Source organism: Schistocerca nitens, chromosome 9 (assembly GCF_023898315.1).
Source record: "Schistocerca nitens isolate TAMUIC-IGC-003100 chromosome 9, iqSchNite1.1, whole genome shotgun sequence".
In the NCBI taxonomy this organism is placed as follows: Eukaryota; Metazoa; Arthropoda; class Insecta; order Orthoptera; family Acrididae; genus Schistocerca; species Schistocerca nitens.
Genome location: NC_064622.1, coordinates 273,733,267 through 273,746,962, shown reverse-complemented (window position 1 = coordinate 273,746,962; position 13,696 = coordinate 273,733,267). Strand labels below are relative to the sequence as shown.

At 37.4% G+C, this 13,696-nt stretch overlaps 1 protein-coding gene across 1 annotated transcript in view; it reads left to right on the top strand.

Annotated features, from left to right (window-relative positions):
• LOC126203461 (protein suppressor of forked) overlaps positions 1 to 13,696 on the top strand; it is a 149,973-nt gene that overhangs the window by 73,959 nt on the left and 62,318 nt on the right. Inside the window, exon 4 of the mRNA XM_049937778.1 lies at positions 9,773 to 9,870. Coding sequence (XP_049793735.1) covers positions 9,773 to 9,870 — 98 coding nt within the window. The remainder of the gene's footprint in view (positions 1 to 9,772; positions 9,871 to 13,696) is intronic.

The window sequence follows — 13,696 nt, the reverse complement described above, 5'->3', positions numbered from 1 at the left end:
AAGCAGAATCATCAGTGATGTTAATGTTTCTTTGATTTGGCACCACATGATTCTTTCCAAAATCTTTGGATGCAACACTATGTATAGCCAGTTCCCAAGAGGAGGCCAAAATGCTGGATCCAAAGATTTGGAATAGAAAGCCACAGTGCCAAAACCCAAGTACTTTTACTATCAGCAATAGCCTATATGCTTATGTGAATCACCAGTGAATTTGAATCTGAATTGTGGCATAAAAAAAGAACAAACAATAGTAAATTGAAGATTCCATAAGGTGGGACAGGAGGAATCAAGTCAGCTGATAATGAATACATATGCAGACAGGGGAAACTGGTGTTTCAGAGAATAAGAAATGTGGAAACAGACAAACAGCAAAAAGAAATCACTGTAATCAAAGCCTGAACCAAGTGACAGGTCTAATGGGTTTGTCTCTCTCTCTCTCTCTCTCTCTCTCTCTCTCTCTCTCTCTCTCTCATGCGTTCAGATCTGAGAGACGAGGTAAATTCTCTTTCGACAAACGTTGACGAGGGTTTATTATTATTATTTAAAAAGTGCTGTAGTTTGACTATTATGTAAATTTTTAGCCAATGTGTTCGAAAAGTAGCTATCAGTTTGCAGGAAATTATTGTTGTGAAATGCTTTGTAATAAGAGTACCTTCCCATACCACACATTTTAACTGAAGTTTTGCAAATGGGTGTGACTGAGCCTTTGTTGGTGGAAGCTGTGTGTAGGGACCCTTGATGGTCATTACACAATGGAATTGGTTACAGGTGAATAGTAGTGCAACTAAAACTCTAGGGATAGCATATAGAACCCCCTAAGGACTTTAAGGTGATGTTTAATGCAATGCAGTCTTAATGGGAGAAACAGAAGGCTTGTGATCATTATACCCTGTCTTAAGTAGGGCCTTAGAAGACCACAATATTGGCCAAACAATTTAGGTGAGTTGCACTACTTGTTAACAAAGGAAGGGTCCATAAATATTAAATAATTTATCATTTTAATTGCGCTTTGGCAGAATGACACGAGGAATTAAGTCGCCATAGCCTTTGTTTTGTTCTTTGGCGAGTTTTAAGGTTATGGTTTGCAAGCCAGTCATATCACAGCAGACCCCTTTATTGTTTGTATCAAAATGAATGGGAAGGTGATATTAGATATGAGATGCAAATATTGCTTAACAATAGTTTTTGTGTATGTGATTGACTATCATAAATGTGAGGCCCCTTGTGGGAGCAGTCTTCTTGCCTGCTGTGGGATTTGAATCTCAGATGTTTCAGTTCATTGTTTCTTCCTTTTCTGATTCCTGCTCCTCCATGCAGAAATCTCAAAGACAGAGAACAGGAAATGCTTGGATAAACTACAGAAACATAAATTGAACAGTAAAGGTTTTAAGAGGTAGAAGTGATGTGGAGCGCATTTGAAATATAAAGTTAGGTTTATGTAGTATTGAGCAACATATTTAAATATGTATTTCCAGACTACCCACGAAGGCTACAAAAATGTGTGTCTATCGTGTTTCTTGTGAAAAAATTTATTCATTTAGTCTTCCATTCAACAAAACATCCTGTTACAAAGGACTACATTCAAGGATGTGGAATAAGTAAAGCTATACATTAAGAGAAGTAACTCATGGGAAACGTAGACTGTATTAACACTTGTGGACTACTTGTGCTTCCCAATCTTCCATCTTTGACACTTCTGTTCAGTGAAGAAGGAAATATGTTTGAGGGATTAAGCGATAGTAAATATGGCAAAGACATTGCAAAAGTGAACCCATGATTACCTCCATCTCAATGTTAAGATGTGTTTGGACAACATGTTCCCAAGTAAATTATAGCATTTTTCTCTTGACAGCATGTTCACGCTGTTCTTAACTGTTTAATGAATATGGAAGAAAATTCTTATTGAGGGCAGTCAGAGCAATTAGGATTACTTGGCAATATTTGTAATAAGATGAAATCCACACATTACACTCATATTCAACCGTTATTAGAAATAAGTACATTGTAATGTAGATAAATATACACAGAAACATATTGGAGAGTTTCATGGAGACAAGTCACTTTTTACTGTGGTATCCTGGTAATCTGAAAGTTTCAATTTGTTTGGACTGGATTTTCAGAAATGTCTAAAATATGTCAAGTATATATTCATATAAATGACAGATGGCAGGTATTGGCAGCCAGTCCAATTGTTGTATTTATATTGTTTACCAATAAATAATTGAATGTGAGCTTCCAACATCATTAGAAATCTTTGGTTCTAATGTTAAGAGATTAGATAGAAGTAAATAAATCAAAAGATCACTAAGTAGAAAAATAAATAAATTATTTTTTTTTTTCATGTAAAACTCAAGAGAACCATAAATTGGTTAGATTGTAAAACAAATATAGAAAAAGTGCAAATGTGCACTGTTGAGTGTATATCTTGTTATATAAACATGAAAAATCTTTATTTCGCTTAAAATTGATAATCAGTGGCAGAAAACTTGTAGTTAATAAATCACATTTTCAATGTAACTTATTGTATGTGAATTTCAGTGATGTGTTGCTCTACATTGAGCATTCGGTTTTGCTGTAGTGTGTGATTTACAATCACCATCTGAATGATGATTTTGAGTGACAGATGCTGTTTCGCTTTTCTAAGATTATCACTTAGGTTACATTAGACTTTTGTCTATAGCTCATATTTTATGTCAAAACATAATGAACCATAACAGTATTAGTGATAGAAGAGGAGCAGCTGCTGAGAAAGGAAAGATTGAGCTGGAACTGCAGATACAGGAAATGAAAATATTTAAATCTCTAGTACTCAAAATTAAAAAAAAATGTGGTTGTTCTGGTATCACAGCAAATAATGAAAAACAAGAGATATAGATATTGGAAAAATACTGCAGATACTACAAATGATGAGAAAACGTTACAGGGAAGTGTTTGGAAGTAACACTGCACTGACCACACAAAGTAAAGCGAGCTCTTAATAACCCCGAGTCATGGTTATCGGTAAATGTAAATTCAAGGGAAGTAACAGGGTGAAACTTGAAATTAACTTACTGAAAGATGTTAAAAATGAGAATGTTTGGTTACCCTTAGAGAGAGAGAGAGAGAGAGAGAGAGAGAGAGAGAGAGTGTGTGTGTGTGTGTGTGTGTGTGTGTGTGTGTGTGTAGGGGGGGGCATGTGCAAAAGGCATAAGATTCTCCTAGTTAATGAAATGTGCTTTTTGTGGTGGTGAGATCTGCTTTCGGTTTCCCACAAAAGTATTCAGTATGCTGATCTAGAGCTAATACAGTTCGTTTTTGTGGATTGCTTTTTATCAAGATGGGTACAGTGTAACATATGAAAAGACTGTTGTATGATATCTATCATTCTATTTTATGAGCTTTTACTCTCACATCCCACTACTCCATTTATCTTCTTGCTTCATGGAGACCCAGAGTAAGTGCTTTCTGTGGCTGGTGTTGTAGGCAAGGATTTTCTCTTGCCAGAATTAATATTACACACTGCAAAAGATAAAAGTTAAGTAAAGTAGACCTGAATTATATACACTTTGGTGTTTTGTTGAAGGAAGGTGTAGGCAGTATATGGAAATCACGATTCTCATGAATTTTTACTCTGTGAATAAGTGAGGTTCACTGAAGCAAAATTCATCCATTTCTGTGGTAAATACATTGAGTAAACAAAAAAATTGCAGAAATACAAATAAAACATTTATTTTGTCTTAATGGATTTTGTAAACCAATTAAGAGTCAATTTTTTTAAACCAAACTTTGAAATTCTTTCATTATGGTAAAGGCTCACTGTATGAAATAAGATTATCTTACCAGTAGTTTCAACAGTATAGGCAGTTACGACTTTTCAGTATTTCAAATTTCTACTAACCATTTTAATTAAACAGTTACAAAGAAGACTGTAGTATAGTAATTGAAAGAGAAGGAAGGCTCAGTCTGTAACCATTGTATTAAATTCCAATAATTTATTGTTTGTTATCGTGTGAGGTAAGTTGTTATGTGTTGCAGGTTTTCCAAGAATTCCAACAACTTTTACTTTGTCCGTGTCATATATTTCAAGGACATAGGGTTAAAGCGAAATGTCATCAAGGGTAATTGTATAGCTGGATGACATAGTTTCATTCTTTGGCCAAGTATACATACTGTAGTGAATGTAATTGAAAACTTAAACTCTTATGCCTGACCAGGGCAGTGTTCTTCCAATTGCACCATCCAAGCATTCATTTGAAACAGATCCAAAGTTGACTTTTCATGGATTCATCCAGTGATCATCTATGAAAATAATTTTAAGCTTTATGCATCTATGAATGGTGTCCTTTGATGTCCACAGAGACCATAAACTGTTGATTTTGTTTGTATAATTAGGTTCAGTATCTACTTTTGATTGTAATTCACAAAGCACTTGTACTAAAAGGTGATACTTTGTTATGACCAGTTAGGTGTTTTGTGAGCTGTCTGTGGGGAGTCGCAGATAAATGCAAGGGATATTTATGTACTGATTTGAAATTACTTCCTTGTGTTAGTAAATGTTGCAGTTTGAATAGGGCCGCTTCACATTACTTATACAGCTTTCACAAACACTCAGGTTAATTTGGTTTGTGGCTGTTGCTGAAGAGGTGGTCTTGGTAGTTGGTGAATATGCTGCAGGAAAGATTGCTAATGAGCCAACAAATATACATAAATCAACATTGATGAAATTAGAGGAGCACCATCTGATACACATTTGGGAGGTGATTTATTGTCCTGGAGAAGTGGCAGCAATGTCTATTACTAAGTGTTTGTGGACTAAAGCTATCAGCACTCAAAATTGGTTTGAAGTATTTGATTTTCTATGCACTGGGAAGCATCTTTTAGGGATCACCTAAAAAGGTTCATGTAAATTAGCACCTTCTATTTGTCAGTGGCTGTCACAAATTTATTTGTAGACTTAGCCTTCAAAATAAAGTAATTCTGTTTAATGATGTCAGTGTAGCCACCAGTTGTTGGGAGAGATTGATCAATGAGGATACGCTCATGGGTATGGGCGGTATACTGGCATCATGGAAGCAGTGGCCATAGTGGCACAGTAATTGGATGCTGATGGTGCTGGGATGAAGCATAATGTGGTGACTTTGTCACAACTTCAAGTACTCAACTGCAACACATGGTGATTGGTAAAACAGCTGATATTATTAACTGTCATTGCTATTGCTGTCTGTCTCCTCCTCCCTATCACCAGCCCCTATGATCTTCAAGGAGGAAATGTTTCATCCCACACATCAAATAATTATAAAATTCTCCTGGTTGGGAGCACCTGTAGTCAGTAACCTCCTGACTACACCCCCCCCTCCTCTCTCTCTCTCTCTCTCTCTCTCTCTCTCTCTCTCTCTCTCTCTCTCTCTCCCTCCCCAACTTGGTTTATAGTTCTGTGCTCCCCCCCCCCCCCCTCCTCTCTCTCTCTCTCTCTCTCTCTCTCTCTCTCTCTCTCTCTCTCCCCCTCCCCAACTTGGTTTATAGTTCTGTGCTTTTGTGATCCTCTCAGCTTTTAGCTTCTCTATTCTCTACTTCTCCAACCTTCACTTACCTCAGGGATCTTGTAATGCATTCCTATCCACCACACCCTCACCTGCTAAAAAAAAAAAAAAAAAAAAAAAAAAAAAAAAAAAAAAAAAAAAAAAAAATCGTATTTTCCCTCCTACCAAGCAGTAGAAAATACTAAGTTCTTTTATTGATTTTCCCAACTTCAGATCACACAAGTGGTGTATCATAAATGGTAGTTAAAGCAAAACTTCAGTGGTTTGCTATGTAATGTTGTCAAATCATGTGATGACTTTCTAGGAAGTGAAAATCCGTTAAGGTACCATTTGTGTGGCCTGAGGCTGGAGATATACAATAGAAGTATCTTGTTTACAAGTCAGTCACAGTGTTTCTCTCAGTCTCTGTGCCTAGTTTATATAAGGAACTGTGGATTATTCATCTGATTTACAGGGAAGTTCTTGGACTGATCAGCTAAAGCAAAGAGCTAATTATTGGAAATAACAAAACTTGTTCTGTTGTTTGCCGCAATGTGCTCTCATAAATCGAATCAACGAAGTCCAGGGTCCTATGTCACTCGTGATTTTAGTCAAAAGTATTTGCATTTTCCTACCAATCTGGGTGGGGCAGTCATAAAACACAGGACACACATTCAGCAGCATGATGGCGGAAGTGCCCAATGAGTCATACAGATTCAGGTTTTTGTGATTTTTTTTTTCCCCCCCAAATCATCTAAGGTTCCTTTGAAAGACCACTGCCAGTGTCTGTCACTCTCCTTCCCCAATTCAGACTTCTGCTCTATCTCTGTTGACCTCATCATCGACTGGACATTAAATCCTATTCTTCCTTCCTTTACATTTTTCTTTTAAACACAGAGGTCTTTCATAGGAAACCAGAAAACATGCATAAAAGCTCACATGTATGATTGATTGCATTGTGTATGCCAATTATACAGTATTGCATTTGAGATGCCACTAAATGGTGATTGCAAGCTTCTTGCAAACATAGAAATAAATACATGTGGAGCATTTCAAGACTGTTGGTATCCTTACAACACCACACCAAGCAGGAACAGTGTAATGTTGATAATCTTTTGTTTAGTAGAAATTCTTGTTACCTTGGAGTTTGGTATGTTAAAAGTTGTTTAGCACAGTATAAGTGTTTAGTCATAGACAGCTTTATGGGTGTGCTTGAAACTGGATCAGTATGAAGAAAATAAAATTGAAACAAATGAGCCCTCGGTCACCAGTTTTTTAGTCTTATTAACCAGGTTTCAACACTTCTAAGAGTGCCTTCATCAGAATTTAGACATTTCAAGTGGTGTATAACATAATTACAAATTTGTGGGAAGAAAATTTTTTTATATTAAAAAAAAGTGTAAGTACTGACTTAAGATACAAGACAGAGGCAGTACTTACATGTCACGTATAAAATAAATAACAGGCCAGAAGGGCTTTAGTTACATAATATTTAAAAGGAATGTGTGAAGTTGAGCCTCTAGGGGCTGCTCATATCTGTACAGCCACAGGTTGCAACGGACTGAGGTGCCCCCGTTAACAAGAGTGGCAGGTGAACATGACATTGCAGCAAGAGGGCCATCTAGTAGCTGCAGGTACAACTTGGCTACTTAACATTTAAATGTAGACAGGCAAAATTATAATGAATATTGTTCAGTGCATAATGTAAAAGGCAATATTTGTTTAACAGTGACAGATAAAGTTACATTTCGTCTACACCAGATCTTAGAAGTACAGTTTGAAGCATAAAAACGTCATTATAGAAAATACAGAAAGGGCTGAATGACGCAACCTGTAGAAAATGAAATAACATGAAATACAGCCAATAAACTTGTTAATAAATGAAAAATTATTAGATGACTCAGATGGAAAAAAAAAAAAAAAAAATTTCGGTGAACCGCATAAAGAGACCCGAAATTAAATGTCAAGTAACAGCTTTATACCGTTGAAGAAAAATTTGTTACGCAACTGCAGCTGCTTATTGAGAATGAGGCTATCATTTCAAGAAATATGTTTAAAAATCTCTAATTCTTCAAGAATATCTACTCTGCGCACTTTCTTCTCGGTGTGCAAGATGTTGATATCGGATATAGCTTTAGGTGCATGACCTGTAATCAGAAGATTATCAGCAAAAGATGAACTTTGGGGGCTAGTGCCATTTTTTCTTAAAAGGGGTTGTTTATATCTGGTTGTCCTTTGTAGTAAGAAGGGCATGTATCACAGGGGGGAAAAAAAAATCTGTGTGAAGAATTGTCTTTGCCTAGTAATAGAGTGGCAATTACAACTAGAAATGTAAGCATGGAGAATGGAATGTGGGGAAAATGTTATACTGTGCTAAAGTAGTTGCTTTCCTTTTAGAAATAAAAACAGTGATTCAGCTTATTATGTCTATTATAATTATGAGTCAGTATAAATGTATGTGAATAATGACAACTGTTCTTGGTTGACAAAGAGTTCTCTTATTTTATAAAGCAGGGACATACAGACTGTTGGCAACATAGGACGAGCCATTTGCATCCTGCATACTAGCAAGTCTTCTACACCCCTGGTATAAAGCTGTGCTGAGCACATCATAGCATAGTATCAGTGGTAATGACTGGGCATAATGACAGTGAAAACAGCATGGTGTTGACCACATCCCATTACCAGAATCAAATCAACAGTGCTGTAGCCCCAAATAAAATTGTGATGTAAAATTACCTTTACAAAAAGCCAGTCATTGAGTTTTACAAATTAGAGAATGCTTTGTGAGCTGGGCAACATACTCAGATTCAGGAGAACACACTAAACCAAATATTCTACAAGAAAAATGTGTTTTTGATGTTGAAAGATTGTTCCAGAGTGATATCACAATTTTCTGGGAAACTGGAATTCTAATGGTAAGCAGAGTGAAATAATGTTGACCAGTTGTGTTAAACAGTCTGAAAGACATGCTCTTGTATGAAGGAACTTTGGAATCAGCAAAGGCGGCAGTAGCTACAGCTGTAATATGTGCATTAAAACATTGTGACTTGTAATGTGGTGATATGAAAGCAAGACATATCAGGAAACTGGCCATAAGCTGTAAGGGGCACTTAATGTTTGTTCTCTCTCCACCAATGGTTTACAGAAAGGCAGTAGAGTGAGTGAGGCCTTTGTCTGGCAGTACAGGATAACAACAGATCCCCATATTGTGGATCAGTCTTGCCCATTTCGGCTTGTGGTAATGCATCTTATTACTAAAGAATCGGCCTCTAGATGGCATCATTGATTTATGAAGGTGGAGTTAAGGTTGCAATATGTGGTCATACCTTTTCAATTAGATTTGAGAGCCCAGAGAACAACCTGATCACACTAGACATGTAATATCGACACACTGCAGCTGCTCTGTGTGCTTCGACATAATCATCCATCAAGTGAATCCCAAATCCATATGTACCACAAAAAGGGCCACATACTGCTGCAGGGTATCTCCCCCCAGTAAACCACAATTTTCTCAGAACTGCTGTAAAACATACTTTGGCATATAAGCTCCTACTATTACCAGTCCCACTCCAAAATAATGACATGTTTGTAAAATGTCTCAAGAGCCAACCAGTTGACGAGATGACCAGAATTACTCGCTAAACCAAACCATCAATTGCAGTAGGTGAAGCATTGCGTTCGTTTGAACATCCGTGCTGTATCCTTTTGTGTGTGTGTGTGTGTGGGGGGGGGGGGGGGGTATTGTACTGGCATGTCATGTATGTTGTGTTTGTGTTTCTGTGTTGTCTGGTCACAGTTTAGTCTGCTCAGTATTGCATAACAGATATTGTGTTATGGTTTCTAGTGCATCTTGAAGGTCTCTTAACTTGCAGGCACAAATCTAATTTTTACGAGCAAAGATAGTCCTGATTTTTACTGTGAATTAAGACTGTGCATATTGTCACCTTCTTACATACTGTTAGTCATATTTGAAACAAGAAATGTGACAAAAAATATTTAGTTAGTTGCTTTACTCTGTGTTACCAAATCACCGTAAGTAGTAGCATACCATATCACAATTAAAAGTTTAGTATTGTTGTTATATCACAGTTATTGTGAATTTAGTACTCTTACTTTACCTCAGTCCTTGTGCAGCTGCAAGAGGACTTCATTTTCAGGTATTTATGCTGCTACATGAGAGGAAAAATGCTGCCATTCTGAAACTGAAATCCAGAATGTCCACGAATTTAATCATGAATTGTATCAAAACTTATGATTTACTTCTGTTTCAGCTATTCCAAAGGTGTCTTATGAAGGTCCTTAACATAGAATTATGGAAGTTGTACCTGTCCTATGTGAAAGAAACAAAGAATACTCTCCCAACTTACAAGTAAGTATATGTTTTTCTACACATATTTATATATAAGTTTTGTACCTTTTGTGCAATGATTATGTTGTTTGTTCAGATCAAATCCTGAACATAATGGTGATACTGTCCAGTTACATTAATGTGATCACCTGTCAAAAGCCTGAATAACCAAGTTTTACAGTGCTTACCACTGCAAGATGTACAGGAAGTGTGTTAGTGGGGTTCTGGAAGGTACTGGAAGGAGTGTGGAGCCATGCCAACTCCAGTGCTGTGACCAGCTGTGCTAGGTTTCTTGGTTGAGGATCTGCAGGATGAATGGTCTGATCAAGAAGGTCCCACAGAGTCTCGACTGGGTTTAAATCCAGGGAGTACAGTGACCAAGGGAGTATGGTAAAGTCATCCTAATGCTCTTCGAACCATGCATGTATGCTGGGAGCTGTGTGTCTCATTGCGTTGTCATGCTGTTAGATGCAGGGTAGACGTGTTCCCCAAGGATAGATGCATAATTGTTTTGATCCACTGTGGCTTCCAGAATGACAAGATCATCCAGGGGATGCCACAGAAACATTTCCCAGGCCATACCACTCTCCCCTCTGACATCAATCCTTCCGACGATTGTTGCAGGCCATACACACCAACGGCCATCTGTACGAGCATGCACCACCTATCTTCACTCAGAGGACATCCAATTGTAGTACTGACATGCAAATTTCAGCCTTTGTCACTGATGAACAAGTCAGCATGTATGTGTAAGTCAGGCACCTGTGGCAGGTGCCCATATGCAGCAACATTTGCTGAGCTGTTGTTGAGTACACAATTGGTAGCCCCTTTGTTTATCTGGGTGGTCAGTTGCTCAACAGTTGCATGTCTACTCACCCGTACACACATCCGCGTCTTTCATCCGCGTCATTATGGCCTGTGGTGGACCGAAGTTGCCACAGTGCTTGTTTTGGATGGTGCCATTTTTCCCCACTCACGGTATGCTTTAATCATGGCAGGTTGTGAGCAGTTTACAAACTTAGTTGTTCAGAAATGCTTCCACTCTTCACCCGAAAGCCAATGATCATATGATCATGCCCCCTTTGTATGTCAGAAAATCACTCCATTTCTGCGTTATGATCCTGACTGCACTTTGTGTCTCTTCTCCCCCCCCCCCCCCCCTCCCCGACACATTTTGTATACTCTCCACTGCTAGTGCTGCCACCTGCCATCTATGAATGGTTATTGCACACTGACATCGGACATTGGATGTGGTCATATTAATGTGAGTGGGCTGTGTATTTTATATGGCTCATAATTTTGTATCTGTGCTACTATTTAACTCAGAATTTGTAATTTTCTTATCATCCAATGATATGCATGTTTTTTATGGTTTTATTGTTTGCTCCATGTTTTGTTGTTTATAAATTCCAAGTCAAACAATTTATAATTTTGCCATTGTGATCTTAAATCAGAAGGCTGGTTAGATGCAGCTCTCAATGCTAGTTTATCACGTGCAAGCCTCTTCATCTCTGCATAACTAATGCAGCCTACATCCATTAGAACTTGATTGTTGTAATCAAGCTGTTGTCATTATGGCCGGTGGTGGACCGAAGTTGCCTCATTGCCAGTTTTGGATGGTGCCATTTTTTCCTGTCACGGTATACTTTAATCAAGGCAGTTTGTGAGCAGTTTACAAACTTAGCTGTTCAGAAATGCTTCCACACTTGACCCGAAAGCCTATGATCATCTTGATTGCCATCTGCAGCTACATCCATACTCTGCAAACCACTGTGAAGTGCGGGGCAGGGTGGGTATTTTGATTATATTAGCTTCTTTCCATTCCATTTGGGTACGGAATGTGGGAATAATGACTGTTTAAATGCCTCTGTACACACTATAATTAATGTAACCTTGTCCTCATGATCCTAACTGGAGCAATATGTGGTGCTGTAGTAAATTCTTATATTCGTCATTTAAGCATGCTTCTTGGAATTTTGTAAGTAGGCTTTTCGAGAAAGTTTATATTATCGTCAGGTGTGTTTTGTCTGTGACCTTCTCCCAAGAGTAAAACTGCCCTTCTCTGTATACGTACAATATCCACTGTTGTATATATTTTTTTCCCCCTCTGTACTGACCTCTATTACTGATTTCTTGACACCTCAAGATATGTTTTATCAGCTGATCCCTTTTTTTAGCCAAGTTGTGCCAAATATGTCTTTTTTCCTCAGCTCTGTTCATTAGTTATTCAATTTACCTATCTAATTTTCAACATTCTTTGGTAGTACCATATTTCAAAAGCTTCTATTCTCTCCTTGCCTGAACTGTTTATCATCCAACTTCTATATAAGGCTGCACTCCAGACAAACATCTCTGGAAAAGACTTCTTGACACTTAAACATATATGTTTGATTTTAACAAATTCCGCTTTCTGAAAATGCTTTTCTTGCTATCTCCAGTCTGTGTTGCATATCCCCCCCTATTTCTGCCATCGTCAGCTACTTTTCTACCCAAATAGCAAAACTCATCTACTACTTTTAATGTCTTTATTTCCTAGGCTAAGTCCTTTAGCATCAGCAGTTGTTTTAAAACAACAACATTCTACTACCTTTGTTTTACTTTCGTTGATATACAACTTATAGCCTCTTTCCAAGATGCTACCCATTCCGTTCAACTGCTCTCCCAAGTCCTTTGCCGTCTCTGACAGAATTACAGTGTCATTGGCGTATGTAAAGTTTTTATTTCCTCTCCCTGGACTTCAGTTCTCTTTCCAAATTTATGTATGGTTTTCTTTATTGCTTCCTCGATGAAAAGATTGAATAACATTTAGGATTGATTACAACTCTCTCAGTAATCTCTCTCTACTATAATACTACTCCCCTTTGATTATTATACAAGTTGTAAATAATATTTCACTCCCTGTATTTCCAAATAGTGTATTCCAGAAATGTCAAAAGCTTTCTCAAAATTGACAAATGTTACAAAGGCATGTTTTGCATTTTTGCTACTAAGACAAGTTGAAGAGTAAATATTACCTTGCTTGTTTGCACATTCCTCCAAAACGCAAACTATTTTCCCTGAAGTTGAGTTTTCATTCTTCTGTAAATAATTCGTGGTGGTATTGAGCAGCCATGACCTATTGAACTGGTGATATGGTAATATTCACACACACATTATTTATAATGGGAAATATTACATTTTTCATGAAATCTGAGAGTATTTCATTTGTCTCATACATCTTGTGCATCAGGTGGAAAAGTTTTGTTATGGCTGGCTCTCCCAAGGATCTCAGTAACTCTGTGGAATGTCGTTTACTCCATAGCATTGTTTTTATTTAGGTTTTCCAATGCTCTGTCAAATTCTTCTAACAGTATATCAACTCTCATCACATCTTCATCTATTCCCTGTTTCCCTCCCATAATGTTGTCTTCAAGTTTATTTACATTATATAGCCTTTCTGTATGTTCCTTCCATCTTTCAGCTTTTCTTTCTTTGCTTAGTTTAGCCTTGCAATCTTCGCTCTTTATGTTCTTACAGCTGCTTGTCTTTTTTCTAAAAGTTTCTTTAACTTTACTGCAGCAGCATCTAATTCTACTTTTAGTCATGTGTGCCTCTACAGCTTTCCATTTCTCCTGTGACCATTCTTGCTTTGCCATTTTACAATTCCTATCGGTCTCATTTTTTAGAGATCTCAATTTGTAGTCTCTTTAAATTTTTTTCTTTTCATCATTTAACTTAAATGCCTTGAGAGCATTATCAAAGATTTCTATTAGCTCATGTTGTTTTGCTTGTTTGATCCTCTGCTGCCTTCAATTTGGTTTTGATACCTCTGTTGTATGGTTATATAACCCATCTGAAATCTTCTTGG